Raw genomic sequence first — 15,708 nt, 5'->3', positions numbered from 1 at the left:
GCAACGCCTCCCCCCAACACCCTATCTTCCAACACCTCCGTTTTTCCTATGGAACTTACCACTATCTGATATATATAATTCTCTTTCCTGCCTTCCTGCAGCCAGGCACTCTGAAGCTTCTTACAAACATCAGATCCGCGTGTCCCAGCACTTTGTCCCCTGATGTGCCCAGGCATCTGAAGGCACTCCATTCATGCGTCAAATCAAAGACCAGCACTCGGGGCGCCAGACTGTAACTCTGCATTTACAGGTGTGTCTCAGCCCACTAGACGGCCTCTCCTGGGAATTCCTAACATCCAGCAGAGTCTGGAGTAGCACGTGCTCCCAGGGAACGCTGAGTGACTGAATGAACTTTAGCCCCCTGCAGGCAGGGGCAAGACCAGACGCTTTCCTGAGGCACCCTCCTGCCTCCTCCTTGCTCTTTTTACAGGCACTGCAGATCAGACTTCCCTCTGGGCTACAGCTTTTGAACTCGTTCCTAAATCATAAGTATTTAACTTCCAAGTGACAATGATGACAATCAAGGAGAAATTTTTATTCTGAAAAAAGTTTATTTATCTCACCTTTTCCTGGCCAAGTCAATGGCTTCGATCATTTGCACATTTTAAAAACTGGCTTTCAGCATTGGTTTTTCCAGGCAAATGAATTTCATCATAACAAGTTAGATTCTGATCCCAGTCCCTATGAGGTCTGCTCCGGTGACAAAGGCGAGCATCATCTGAAGGTGCCTCGTGCTATCACTTTGGGGCCCACAGTGGCCAGCTCCACGCTGTCCTCCCCAACCCCCCAGACCCTTGCAGGGGTCGTGCACATTTTGCCAGAGAAGCTCCTGAAGTGCTTTACTGTATTACATTTAAAAAGTTTACCCCAAGTCAGCAAATACATGTAGCACCTAGAACTCATCCCTTATCCTAGTTACTCACCAGACAGGTTACATGATGTGCACCAGTTAACATGCCACAGAAAAACTACATTTCTGAAAAAAAGAAACAAAGAAAGCCAGAAGAACACAGCTCTCCTCCTCAGATCTGACAGACTGCAAAACCCCAGAATGCATACACCCACCACCCTCCATGCCCAGCGGTCCCTTGGGCCTTCTCAACCTCATCCAAAGTAGTGGCATCTGCCCCCTGGATGGGGTCTGGGTTCTTGCGACAGCAGCTGCAGCCAAGTAGTGTCTTCTCTCCTGCAGAACTCTGACCTCAAGTCTCTCATGGGTCCCCAAATTCCAGGAAGAATAAAAAAAGAGCAAAGCACAACAATATACTTCCAAATTTTAAAAATACAATTAAGTGACAGTAACAAATACGGCTACACAACGGTTTACAATCTAGGCCCTAGTCCTTTATGTGAGAATATCTAATTAAAAGCTGTCTTTCCCAAACTGAACGCACCTAGTAACCGAAATCCAGATTGAGAACAATAGTAAAATCATCTACCAGAATAGTACTGGAGATTCAGTGTTTCACATGGCGAAAACGTAGATAGAAAAACACGGGAGAGAAAACGACAAGCTCTCTCGGTTTCAGCCTCTCCAAGCAGTCAGTCCTCCTTACCAGCTGAATGGAGTCCATCAGTGGGTAACCTGGGGTAAAGTGGGGGAAATTCATCATCACAAAGTAAATTCTATGACACTCATGTCCTGGGGTCAAACAAATAGACCCAACCACCCGTGCAAATGGCACCCCCTGCCGTAAGGACGTCTGAAACGCTCCAATCTCATCACAGCATTTACACGTTTCCATCCTGTACTTCTGCTTCAACACTTCTCTAACGCACACCCTCTTCTTTTTTTTGGCCTGACGGCCTAGAGTTTCACTCTAGTGACTGAGCTGGTCCACATTCTGCAAATATTTTCCCATAAGTGATCTTTACGCTTTTACCACATAACAAACTACCGTCTTCCAATCACCAACGTTTAAAACACGTCATCTAACCTAAAGGCTTAGCGCTGTCTTGTCCCCTCATCCCCCAGCCGCCTCCCACCGCCCAGAGTCGATGCACTTGGACGCAGGGCACTACACACGACTCCGCAGCAGGCCAGCTCCCCGCGACCCCTCGCCGACCGAGCCTCACCGGCCCCGTCCTTCAGCCGCACCCGCAGCCGTCGATCTGCCGGTGGAGCTCCACGAGCCTCTGCCCCATCAGCGCCGCCTCCGCCGCCTTCCTCTCCACCTTCTCGCACAGCCTCATCACCCTCTCCTCCGCCCCGGCGCCCACGGCGCTCTCCTGCGACGCCTCCACCTCGCTCTTGAGGGCGTCCAGCAGGCTCTCGATCTCCAGCAGCTTCCGGCGGGCCCGCAGGTGCGCGCGCACGTGCTCGCGCTCGAGGGCGGCGGCGTCCCGGCGGGCGGCGTCGAGCGCGGGGCTCGGGAGCGTCTCCCAGTCCCGCTCGGGCTCCCGGCCGTCGTCCGCGTCCACGGGCCGCATCGCGCCGCCGCCGCCACCGCCCCGCGGCCCGGTCAGCGCGCCCGAGAGGCCGGCCGGCCGGCAGCGAGCGCCGAGCGCGGCGGAAGGGCCACCGTGACGAGCAACAGGTTGCCCCAACTTTTCGCAGCAGAGACGGCGTCCAAAATGGATTCGCAGCCGTCTACCAAAGCTCGGCTTACTTGCGGCTTTTTTACGACACGCCACAGTTCCTTTACGGCCACGCAGCTGGTGGGACCAAAGTTTCGGACGCCCGCCCGCCGCGGCCGTGCGCGCACGCGCACACATCTGTAGGCGCGCGCACCCCCTACCGGCTCGCGCAGTCCCTCTGCTCCAGCGGCCGGCTCCCTGCGGGCTTAGTGTAGAGGTTGTAAGGCTTCTTGAATTTTAAAGTCGGCTTCTCTGCTGTAGTAAATAAAGTAGCTTACTATCAGCACAGCGCTGACTGCGCAGTGCTCTAAGCTCTTGACCTTCTAAAGCATAAATCACGGAATTACCGTGGTATGTCCGAATCTTTTAGCGCACCGAGAAACGAGGTGGCTTGCCCAGTGTCAGGATTTCAGTCTTGCGCAGTTGAAAACAGATGGTCTCTCGCGTTGAGGCGCTAAAATGGACCCGTGCGGACGTGAAGAGGAGAGGAACAGATTCCTCCTTCAGGACGAACTGAACTCGCTCGATGTGTGAAACGATGTGCGAGTGTTCTCAGGGCCGACGTGCTGATGGGGACAGAGCCCTCGTTCCTGTCGGAGGCATCTCCCACAGTCCTAGGGTTAGTGGCTTGTTTCCGCCGACCCTCACTCTGATAGTACCTTGTACCTGGAGCTTGTTAACGGACTTTCCTTCGCTCCTTTTTCCTTTGCCTATTTGTTAGCCACGACTATGAAAGCTTCCTTCTCCTTTTCAGCAGAGGAAAGAGAAATTCAAGGGCTACTTGAATTTGTGCTTTTCCTGAGCTGCAGTCCCAACAAACCCCAAATAAACTTCTTTTTGTTAAAGTCTGTCAGAATTTACCTCATAATTGGTCGACAGTCTAGGCCAAGGCTGTACCCACCGGCCCATTTAGAGCAAGTTCGAACAGATCCCATCTCTTATCAACACAGTGATTAAGGATGGTCTTTTAGAAAAGCTGCAAAGTCACCTAGCCAGGGCATGCGCAGAAGAAGAAATCGTGGCCCGAAACGACCTCAGAACCAAAGATCCTCCTTCCCCCGCAACCCAAGGACCGGGAGACGACCGGAACTTGAAAGCTGGACTCTTCAGAAGCGAGGGGTCCCTCATTCAGGAAGATCCAGTGTTATAATTCCTTCCCCACCTCATGCAAAATTTTTAGAATGCCATCATTATGTTCAGAACCTCATCATAAATGGTTAACACCTCACCGTAAATGCCTGAAGCCCACCAATCAAAACCTGTCCCACCAGCGTTTCCGGGTGCCAACCTGTTCTCCCTAACCTCGTACACTTTGCCCCAAATCCTGAATCAGGGAGACAGAACTGAGGGCATACGCCCCCTGTCTCCCCGCAGGTCCATCTTGCAGAATAAAAGCTGATTTCTCCCCTCCAAGGCTGATGCCATAATTAATTGGCAGAGAACCCCAATTTTGTGCAGTAACAAGGCCATCCTCTTAATCACCACTCACTCTTGCCTCTTGGGCAGTTACCTTCCCCAAACACTAGTTGAGAACTTGGATGTCCCAGTGCTGATGCTAATGGCCCTGTTCTCCTTTTGTCTAAAGGGTAAGTTTCACTCTGCCTTGGATTTTGGTTGTATGTCTGTAGCTCGCTTTACCAGACTGTAGTGTAGGTCTGATTCAGTCATGTTTCCTCAGCCCCACCTAGCGCCGAGTATGTCTTTGGGGAATAATTTTGAAATAATTCATTCTTTACTGGGCTATATTAGCACCTCTATAAGAAAACAGGCCCTGGGGGCAGGTACTTAGTCCTTAGTCCTCTATTTCCCAACAAGCCGCACTGGGCTTGGCATACAGCAAGAGCTCAGTAAGTGTTGCTTTAACATTATTTCCCAACAGGTATTTTTTTAGGCACCCCCTATCTTGTTATTGTGGCTGGATGATGCTTGTTCACACTGTGTACTCTAGCAGGAAATATTGGGGATACCCTCCTTGTTGGTTAGCCAGGGGTCACTTTCAGCTCCTATGGCTGTTCCTTGTGCATGACCCCCTCCATCTTCAAAGCCAGCAACATATGTCAAATCCTTTTCATCCTTTGACTCTCTTTGACATCTACTTGTCCTAGCCAGAGAAAATTCTCCTTTTAAGGAGTTCACATGATTAGATTAGATGTATCTGAATGATCTCCCTTTTGCAATATAATGTAACATAATCACAGGAATAATACCAAGGAGCCAAGATCATGATGGGCCATCTTTTTGTTGGTGGTGATGGTGAGGAAGATTGTCCCTGGGCTAACATTTGTTGCCAATCTTCCTCTTTTTGCTTGAAGAAGATTATTACTGAGCTAACATCTGTGGCAATCTTCCTCTATTTTGTATGTGGGGCGCTGCCACAGCATGGCTTGATGAGCGGTGCATAAGTCCATGCCTGGGATCTGAACCTGTGAACCCCAGGCCACAGAAGCAGAGTGCACAAACTTCACCATTATGCCACCAGGCCAGCCCTCTGTGGTGGGCCATCTTAACATTCTGCCTACCACAGGCTCCTAGGAATCCTAAGAAAGTGCTCTCACAGCAGCCTGATATGACAAAAGTAGCATTAATTAAGTCTAGAGAGCTAAAGTATCTCAACAAGAATTGTCTGGCTTTTGGTACATGAGTGGAATGGAATAAAATACATAGGAACCCCACAAAATTTTTGAGGCAGCCATATTAGCAAAAATACTGCCAGCCTGGATGAAAAGAGACTGAGACTGTTCAAAATGTAGAAAGACTTCTAGACTCTCAATTTTCTACCAGCAGAAAGCAGGCTCAGTAGCCAAAACTAACATGTTTTTCAATGCCCTCCTCAGAAGTGGCCAAGGAGTGTGGTGGAAAAGGAAGAACATCACAGACAAGCATTGCGGAGAACAACGCACAAGGGCAAGGGTCTGCAAACTACAGCCCTTCAACTAAGAATGGTTTTCACATTATTAAAGAGTTGTAAAAAAAAGACGAAGAACAGGATTATGTGACACAGACTGTATGTAGCCCACAAAGCCTAAAATTTTTTTTTCAAATTGCATTTATGTACATTTTTAATTAAATTCTCCCAATACCCTAGTAGTGAGACGGGTATTTCCAGAGACAGTCTGCTGAAACTCTCTGGCCCTTTACAGGAAATCTTTGCTCCCACCCGCACTAGTGAACCACTTCTAGGTTGCAAAATCAAGGCCTAATCAAGAAATATTCCCTATTCTTAAAGTAGAGAGGCCTGGCAATATTCGCCCCACAGAATGTCAAAATTGCTGTAATTCCATGAACTCATCTTTCCCTTCCAAATGGGCATTATCCTGGCCTGTCTCACTACCGTGTGGCTGTTATGGACTGCATGTTTGTATTTCCCCAAAATTCATATGTTAAAACCCCAATCCCCAATTAGATGATATTTGGAGGTGGGGCGTTCTGGGAGGTAATTAGGTCATGAAGGTGGAGCTCCTATGAGATTAGTGCCCTTAAAAGAAGAGACGCCAGAGAGCCAGCTAGCTCACCACCTCTCCACCATGTGAGGATACAGGGAGCAGGCAGCCATCTGCAAGCCAGCAGGAGGGCTCTCACCAGACCCCAAATCTGCCAGTACCCCGATCTTGGACTTCCAGCCTCTCGAACTGCAAGAAGTAAATGTTGTTTTAAGCCACTCAGTCTATGGTATTTGTGCAGTGGCCTGAACTAAGACAGTGGGCAATAACTTGTTTTTGAAAAAGTTCAGAGGCCCCCAGACCATGAAATGCCATATTTAAACCTGATGTGGATCACAAGATCTGGACTTCTGGCCTGATACTATGATTGGAAGAAATCTGGCGGGGATCCTCAGATGAACATGAGGAAATTTTACATGAGTAATTGGGGGCAGTGGGAGCAGATTGCAGTAGATGGTATAAATGACCCCAATTCTCCATCCCTTCCTGTATCCATGTCCTTTGCCATGTATCTAGCTTTGGCCAATGAGATGTTAGCAAACATGACACGAGCACACGCTTGAAGCATGCTGACACCGTGGGCCCTCTTACTCTTGTGTCTCTGCCTTTGCCATTAGAAGAACATGCTGGGTTGTCTCGCTGGTCTGAGGAGGAAAATGAGAGAAACATTAAACCAAGCTGCCCTAGCCATGCCCAGCCTAGATCAGCTGGCCCACAGACACATTATGGAGCCGGTCTAGATCATCCTGCTCGCAGCCAGGCTGCAGACACCTGGGAAGTGTTTATTGGCGTTACTGGGATTTAGGGTGGCTTCTGCATCAAAAGATAAATGATAAACTTAGTGTCAGCCTTTCTAGGTGAAATTAGAGGCCCAGATAAATTAAAATGCCAAACTCCTTTCCTCCGTGTTTTTATTTAGCTCAGTCTCAGATGGAGGAATCTCACCCTGATGCCCAGAGGTTCTCACTCTTTTTCTTTAGAACTTCAGCCTGGAGTATCTTCTTCAGGAAACAGTATTTAGCCCTTTTGCACTTCCAAAGCTGCTTCTGTATCTCATTGTCACCCCATTTTGAAAGCTTCTTCTGATCTCACTTTCACCCCAAACACAAGTTTCTTCTGTGTCCTATTTTTCTGGATGGTGTGGCACCAGACTCACAATTTTTAGAAAACATAAATCAACCACCACTACAGCCACTTTTAAATATCACCACAAGCAAAAATTATGTTCTCAGAACCTTGCACATTTTACAATCAAGATGACATTGCTATTGCCAGCTGTCGACATCAGACTATGAGGAAATGGGAGATGGACAGAGCTAACAGGAGAGAAAGGAAAAAGAAGTCCTTGATTCTAGCTTTTCCCAACGCCATTCAGTTCCTGTTAATTGTTGCGATCCCCAGTCTCTGAACTTAAAACCCACTTGGAAGAAGTCTTCCACCAAGTGATGAATTACGGCACAGGGAGTGTGGTTTATGTAAGCAACAGTGTAAAGACTTATAAAGGGGCATTTATTTCTATCAGAGTTAATGTAGAAAATTTGGGTAAGTTCCACACAATCAACGCTTAACACTTTCCTCCTGTAATAACTGGTCAAACAACAGACATGTGAGTAGAGAAACCTTCGAGATGACCCCAGTCACCATTTGACTGCAACTTGATGGGAGATCCTGAGCCTGAACTGCCCCGCTAGGCTGCTCCCAAACTCTTGACCCACAGGAAGAGCAAGAAATAAACGGTGGTTGTTTTAAGCCACTAAGTTTTCAAGTGGTTTTTCACACAGCAGTGAAAAACTGGAAGATATACCAGCATCTGGAAATGGGGTGCTGCTGAAACAAAATCTAAAACACGGGAGTGACTGGGACTGGGCAGTAAGCAGAGATGGAAGGACACTGAAGAGACAGAGAAAGCTTGACGGCCTTTGAAAAGGCTTTCAGTGAAGGCTGAAAGAAAAGTGAGGACTCGGGAGGAAAGGAGATCCGTGTAATACAGCAGCAGAGAATTTGGTGACACTATTACCTGCAGAAAGTGAAAAAGAGGATATGCACCTAATGCACTGGGTGATGGAACGAAGGAGATTCGAGGGCAGCGTGGATGGTGTTACCTGGATTCTTCCAGTTGCTTGTAGTAAAATCCCAGAGAGAGAAGCTACAGAAAAAACCGTTAGACGTAAAAGAGCCAGGACTTGCTGGGTTTGCAAACAAAATTGTTTCTCATTCCTAGCCTCTCGATGACAAACAATGCTAACACTGAGAAAGGGCTTCCAGCCAGAGTGCAAATGCAGGCTGCTGTCAGGAAAACATGGTTTAAAGATAAGACCCAAACGGGTGATTGTAAATTTGTTAAAACCTCAGGAAGATTGATCATGTTGCCTCATAGAACCTTTGAAACATACAAAAGGCCCAAGGATCTTAAAAGCATGCCTCATCTTCTCTTTTTTAAAAAAGTTATTCTATTGAGGTCATATTTTGAAAATTTAAGGTGTACATTATTATATTTCAGCTTCTGTACAGACTGCATCATGTTTACCACCAAAAGTCTAGTTTCCATCTGTCACCATACATATGTGCCCTTTACCCCTTTCATCTTCCCACTACTGTCTTCCCCTCTGGTAACCACCAATCTGTTCTCCTTATCTATGTGTTTGTTTGTTTGTTTATCTTCCACATATGAGTGAAGTCATACTGTATTTGTCTTTCTCTGTCTGACTTATTTCACTTATCATAATACCCTCAGGGTCCATCCATGTTGTAAATGGCATGATTTTGTCTTTTTTATGGCAGAGTAGCATTCCATTGTGTATATATACACACCACATCTTCTTTATCCATTCATCTGTTGATGAGCACTTGAGTTGCTTCCAAGTCTGGGCTATTATGAATAATGCTGCAATGAACATAGGGGTGCATATATCTTTTTGAATTAGTGTTTTCATTTTCTTTGGATAAATACCCAAAAGTGGAATAGCTGTATCATGTGGTATTTCTATTTTTAACTTTTTTGAGAAATCTTCATACTGTTTTCCATAGTGGTTGCACCAGTTTGCCTTCCTGCCAGCAGTATGAGGGTTTCCTCTTTTCCACATCCTCTCCAACATTTGTTATTTCTTGTCTTTTTAATAAGAGCCATTCTGATGGGTGGTGAAGTGATATCTCATAGTAATTTTCTTTCCTGATTTTACTGAGGTCATAATAGTCTATACCATTGCAAAACTTCAGGTGTTCATTATTATTTGTCAGTCACATATATATGTGACCCTTTACCCCTTTCACCCTCCTCCTCACTTCTTCTCTGGTAACCACTAATCTATTCTCTTTATCCATGTGTTTGTTTATCTTCCACATATGAATGGAATCATGCAGTATTTGTCTTTCTATGTCTGGCTTATTTCACTTAACATAGTACCCTCAAGGTCCATACACGTTGTTGCAAATGGGAGGATTTTGTTCTTTTTTATGGCTGAGTAGTATTCCATTGTATATATATACCACAGCTTCTTTATCTACGCATCAGTTGATGGGCACTTAGGTTGCTCCCATGTCTTGGCTATTGTGAATAATGCTGCAATGAACATATGGGTGTGTAAGTCTCTTTGAATTGTTGATTTCAAGTTCTTTGGATAAATACTCAGTAGTGGAATAGCTGGGTCAAAAGGTATTTCTATTTTTAATTTTTTGAGAAATCTCCATACTGTTTTCCATAGTGGCTGCACCAGTTTACATTACCACCAGGAGTGTATGAGCATTCCCTTTTCTCCACACCTTCAACATTTGTTATTTTTTGTCTTGTTAATTATAGCCATTCTGACAGGTGTAAGGTGACTTCTCATTGTAGTTTTTTTTTTCTTTTAAAGATTTTATTTTTCCTTTTTGTCTCACAAGCCCCCTGGTACACAGGTGTATATTTTTAATTGTGGGTCCCTCTAGTTGTGGCATGTGGGACGCCACCTCAGCATGGCTTGATGAGCGGTGCCATGTCTGTGCCCAGGACCCGAACTGGTAAAACCCTGGGCTGCTGAAGCAGAGCATGCAAACTCAACTACTCAGCCACGGGGCCTGCCCCTCATTGTACTTTTGATTTGCATTTCCCTAATGATTAGTGACGTTGAACATCTTTTCATGTGCCTATTGGCCATCTGTATATCTACTTTGGAAAAATGTCTGTTCATATCCTCTGCTCAATTTTTGACCAGGTTGTTTTTTTGTTGTTGAGTTGTATGAGTTCTTTATATATTTTGGAGATTAACCCCTTGCCAGATGTATGATTTGCAAATATTTTCTCCCAGTTGGCAGGTTGTCTTTTCATTTTTTTCCTGGTTTCCTTTGCCTTGCAGAAGCTCTTAAATCTCATGCAGTCCCATTTGCTTATTTCTTCTTTTGTTTCCCTTGCCTGAGTAGACATGGTATTCAAAAACATGCTTCTAAGACCCATGTCAAAGAGCACACTGCCTATATTTTCTTCTAGAGTTTTATGGTTTCATCTCTTACCTTCAAGTCTTTAACCCATTTTGAGTTGATTTTTGTGTATGGCCTAAGATAATGGTTTACTTTCATTTGTTTGAATGTCACCGTTCATTTTTCCCAACGACATTTATTGAAGAGACTTTCCTTTCTCCATTGTATGTTCTTGGCTCCTTTGTTGAAGATTAGCTGAACGTAAATATGTGGTTTTATTTCTGGGCTTTCAACTCTGTTCCATTGATCTGTGTGTCTGTTTTTGTACCAGTACCACGCTGTTTTGATCACTATGGCTTTGTAGTACATTTTGAAGTCAGGGATTGTGATGCCTCCAGCTTTGTTCTTTTTTCACATGATTGCTTTAGCTATTCAGAGTCTTTTGTTGCCCCATATGAACTTTAGGATTCTTTGTTCTATTTCTGTGAAGAATGTCATTGGGATTCTGATTGGGATTGCACTGAATCTGTAGATTGCTTTAGGTAGTATGGACATTTTAACTATGTTTATGCTTCCAATCCACATACGTGGAATATCTTTCCACTTCTTTATGTCATCTTTGATTTCTTTCAATAATGTCTTAAGTTTTAATTGTATAGGTCTTTCACCTCCTTGGTTAAATTTATTCCTAGATATTTTATTCTTTTTATTGCGATAGTAAATGGATTCTATTCTTGAGTCCTCTTTCTGTTAGTTTGTTATTAACATATAAAAATGCCACTGATTATTATGAGTTGATTTTGTATCCTGTAACTTTACTGTAGTTGTTGATTATTTCTAATAGTTTTCCGATGGATTCTTTAGGGTTTTTTATATATAAAATCACATTGTCTGCAAACAGCAAGAGTTTCACTTCTTCACTGTCTATTTGGATTCCTTTTATTCTTTTTTCTTGCCTAATTGGTCTGGCCAAAAACTCCAGTACTGTGTTGAATAAGAGTGGTGAGAGTGGGCACCCTTGTCTTGTTCCTGTTCTCAGAGGGATAGTTTTAAGTTTTTCCCTGTTGAGTATGACGTTGACTGTGGGTTTGTCATATATGGCGTTTATTATGTTGAGGTACTTTCCTTCTATACCCATCTTGAGAGTTTTTAACATAAATGGATGCTGGATCTTGTCAAATGCTTTCTCTGTGTCTACTGAGATGATCATGTGGTTTCTATCTCCTCTATTTGTTAATGTGGCATATCACTTGATTGACATGCAGATGTTGAACCATCCCTGTGTCCCTGGTATAAATCCCACTTGATCATGATTTATGATTCTTTTAATATACTGCCATATTCAGTTTGCCAATATTTTGCTGAAGATTTTTGGATCACATTCATCAGCGATATTAGCCTGCAATTTTCCTGCTTTGTGTTGTCCTTGTCTGGCTTTGGGATCAGGATGATGTTGGCCTTGTAGAATGTGTTAGGAAGTGTTCTGTCTTCCCTAATTTTTTGGAATAGTTTGAGAAGGATAGGTATTAAATCCTCTTTGAATGTTTGGTAGAATTCTCCAGAGAAGCCATCTGGTCCTGGACTTTTATTTTTTGGGAGGTTTTTGATTACTGTTTCAATCTCTTTACTTATGATTGGTCTATTCAGAGTCCCCATTTCTTTTAAAGATTGGCTCCTGAGCTAAAATCTGTTGCCAATCTTCTCTTTTTTTCTTCTTCTTCTCCCCAAAGCCCCCTGGTACATAGTTGTATATTCTAGTTGTGAGCGCCTCTGGTGCTATGATGAGTGGTGCCATGTCCATGCCCAGGATCTAAACCAGTGAAACCCTGGGCCGCCAAAGCAGAGCATGTGAACTTAACCACTTGGCCATGGGGCCAGCCCCTCCATTTCTTCTTGATTCAGTTATGGGAGTTTGTAAGAGTCTAAAAGTTTATCCATTTCTTCTAGATTGTCCAATTTGTTGGCATATAGCTTTTCATAGTAATCTTTTCTTACAATTTCTTATAATCCTATGTATTTCTCTGGTATCTGTTGTAATTTCTCCCTTTTCATTTCTAATTTTATTTAGCTGAGCTTTTTTTCTTTGTAAGTTTGGCTAAGGGTTTGTCAATTTTCTTTGTTTTCTTAAAGAACCAGCTCTTTGTTTCACTGATTCTTTCTACTTTCTTTTTTGTTTCAGTTGCATTTATTTCTGCTTTGATTTTTATTTCCCTCCTTCTGCTGACTTTGGGCTTTGTTTGCTCTTTTTCTAATTCAGTTACGTGTAGTTTGAGATTGCTTACTTGGGATTTTTCTTGTTTGTTAAGGTGAGCCTGTATTGCGATGAATTTCACTCAGTATCACTTTTGCTGCATCTCACATGGGTTGGTATGGTATGTTTTCATTTTCATTTGTCTCCAGATATGTTTTGATTTCTACTTTAATTTCTTCAGTGATCCACTGGCTGTTCAGTAGCATGTTTAGTCTCCACATCTTTGTCCATTTCTCAGCTTTATTCTTGTAATTAATTTCTAGTTTAATAACACTGTGGTCAGAAAAGATGCTATTGTCAGTTCAATCTTCTTAAACTTATTGAGGCTTGCCTTGTTTTCCAACAGATGGTCTGTCCTTGAGACTGTTTCATGCACACTTGAGAAGAATGTGTATTCTACTGTTTTTGGATGGAGTGTTCTATATATATCTATTAAGCCCATCTGGTCTAGCTTTTCATTTAATTCCACTGTTTCCTTGTTGACTTTCTGTCTGGATGATCTATCTATTGACGTGAGTGGAGTGTGGAGGTCCCCTACTATTAATGTGTTGTTGTTAATGTCTCCTTTTAGGTTTGTTAATGGTTGCTTTATGTACTTTGATGCTCCTGTGTTGGGTGCATAGACATTTATAAGTGTTATGTCTTCTTGGTGGGGTGTCCATTTGATCATTATATACTTCCTCTCTTTGTCTCTCTTTACCTGTCTTATCTTGAGGTCTACTTTGTCTCATATAAGTATTGCAACACCTGCTTTCTTGTTTATCATTAGCTTGGAGTATCGTCTTCCATCCCTTCACTCTAAGCCTGTGTTTGTCACTGGAGCTGAGATGTGTTTCCTGGAGCAACCATATTATTGGGTGCTGTTCTTTAATCCATCTCACCACTCTGTGTCTTTTTATTGGAGAATTCAATCCACTTACATTTAGAGTGATTATTGACACACGAAGGCTTAATGCTGCCATTTTATCACTTGTTTTCTGGTTTTCCTGCATTTCCTTCGTTTCTTGTCCTGTGTCTTTCAGACTATCAATTTGGGTTTGTAGTTTTTTATGCTGGATTCCTTATTTTTTTCCCATTTTATTCTCCATATTTATTATTTGTGTCTCTGTTCTACCTTTTTGTTTAGTGGTTACCATGAGGTTTGTATGCAAAACCTCATAGATGAGATAGTCCAGTTTCTGATGACCTCATTTCCTTTGACTAAGCTGATTCAGTTCCTTTCCTCTTCCCCTCCTAAGTTTTTTGGGTCACATTTTATTCTATCTTGTGTTATGAGTTTGTGGTTAAAATGACAAGATTACCTTTGTTTTTGGTGTTTTCCTTCTCTTTATCTTTAATGTTTTACCTGAGTATTTGCTAACCTGTTCTGATGGATAGTTACAATTTTCTGATTCTGTCTACTTATTTATCTCCTTGCTCAGGGCTTTGTAACCCCTTTCTTCTTTTTTTTTTTTAGGTATGAGGGACTTCTTGAGGATTTCTTGTAGTGCGGGACTTGGGGCGATGAACTCCCTTAGCTTTTGCTTATCTGGGTAAGTTTTTATTTCTCCACCATATCTGAAGGATATTTTCGTTGGATAGAGTATTCTTGGCTGAAAGTTTCTGTCTTTCAAAGATTTGGCTATATCATTCCATTCTGTCCTAGCCAGTAAGGTTTCTGCTGAGAAATCCGTTGAAAGTCTCATAGATGTTCCTTTGTAAGTTATTTTCTTCTGCCTTGCTGCCCTTCGTGCTTTTTCCTTTGTCACTGAGTTTTGCCAGCTTCACTACTATATTCCTTGCAATAGGTCTTTTTACATTGTTATAGTTAGGAGATCTGGTGGTCTCTTTCATATGGATTTCTATCTCTCTCCCCAGGTTTGGGACGTTCTCCGCTATCATTTCTTTGAACAAGCTTTCTGCTCCATCCTCCTCCTGTTCTCCCTTTGGAGTGTCTATAATCCTTATGTTGTATTTCTTAATTGAGTTGGATATCTCTCCGAGACTTTCTTCATTTCTTTTTAGTCTTAGTTCTCTCTCCTCCTCCATCTGAAGCATTTCTATATTTCTGTCCTCAATGTTACTGATTTGTTCCTCCATGCTATCAGGTCTACCATTCAGGGAATCCATATTCTGCTTTATCTCATCCATTGTATTTTTCATCTCCAATATTTCTTATTTGTTCTTCTTTATAGTTTCAATCTCTTTTGTGAACTACCTCCTGAACTCAATGAATTGTCAATATGCATTCTCTTTTAACTTGCTGAATATTTTAATGATAGCTATTTTGAATTCTCTGTCATTTAGGTCTAGATTTCTGTGTCTTCGGGACTGATTTCTGGGTATTTGTCATTTTCCTTCTGGTCTGGAAATTTAATGTCTTCTTTCATACTACTAGACAGTGTGGATTTGTGCATCTGCACTGTGGTAGTATTTGATTGTTGTTTCCACCTGTTGCCACTGGGTGGGGGTCAAGAGCTGTGTATTTTGAGCCCACTGCAATCTGTGGGGACAGCTCCCAGGTGCTGGGCTAGGGAGCTGGGTGGGGGAGGGGCACTTTCCTTCTCCTGTGCGATCTTGGGGGCTTCTCACTCTGTCCTCGCTATCTGCTGTCCTGGGGTGTTGCTTGGTGAAGACACCCCTGCAATAGCCAGTCACCTCTGTTGTGGTCTTTCCCCTGCGCTGTGAGGGACCTCAGAGATCTACGTTGTTCCTGCAGAGGGCCACCACTTCTTCCCTGCTTTTCTCCTGGAGGCCACCTGCACTCCCTGAGTCACTGTCCTTTGGGGAGGAACAGAAGTGTTCTTTTACCTCCTTCCACTTCCTTGGCAGGGAGGGGCTCTAGCATCTCCACCTTCCAACATATGGCTGTATGGGTGTCTCAACGTCTTTTGTGTTGTCAGGATGTCCTCTGTGGGAAGATGAATGTCCTTTTTGTTGTATCTTTGAGGGGAGAGTTTACAGGGAGAGCTCACTCTGCCATGATGCTGATGTCACTCCTCCTCTGCCCAGTTTTTGATTGAGTTGTTCATTTTTGTTATTGTTGAGTTGTATGAGTTCTTTATATAT

General features: G+C 43.5%; 1 protein-coding gene across 3 annotated transcripts; it reads right to left on the bottom strand.

Annotated features, from left to right (window-relative positions):
• Window positions 1-531: 531 nt before the first annotated feature.
• On the bottom strand, window positions 532-2,816 carry LOC106840082 (MORF4 family associated protein 1 like 2-like). Of its 3 annotated transcripts, none has more exons than XM_044767864.2 (3): window positions 2,099-2,816; window positions 1,557-1,585; window positions 532-1,208 (listed from the first exon to the last, which is right to left on the bottom strand). In XM_044767864.2, the coding sequence occupies exons 1-3, from the start codon at window positions 2,713-2,715 to the stop codon at window positions 1,105-1,107; spliced, it is 750 nt and encodes a 249-aa protein (XP_044623799.2). In that variant the 5' UTR covers window positions 2,716-2,816; the 3' UTR covers window positions 532-1,104. The 3 variants fall into 3 exon arrangements, with proteins under 3 accessions (XP_044623799.2, XP_044623801.2, XP_044623800.2); XM_044767866.2 differs by having other exon boundaries at window positions 2,077-2,809; XM_044767865.2 differs by lacking the exon at window positions 532-1,208 and having other exon boundaries at window positions 1,401-1,585; window positions 2,099-2,812.
• Window positions 2,817-15,708: the final 12,892 nt, after the last annotated feature.

Source organism: Equus asinus, chromosome 3 (assembly GCF_041296235.1).
Source record: "Equus asinus isolate D_3611 breed Donkey chromosome 3, EquAss-T2T_v2, whole genome shotgun sequence".
Classification (NCBI taxonomy): Eukaryota; Metazoa; Chordata; class Mammalia; order Perissodactyla; family Equidae; genus Equus; species Equus asinus.
The sequence above is the reverse complement of the archived record's forward strand: the minus strand, read 5'-3'. Positions and strand labels throughout refer to the sequence as shown.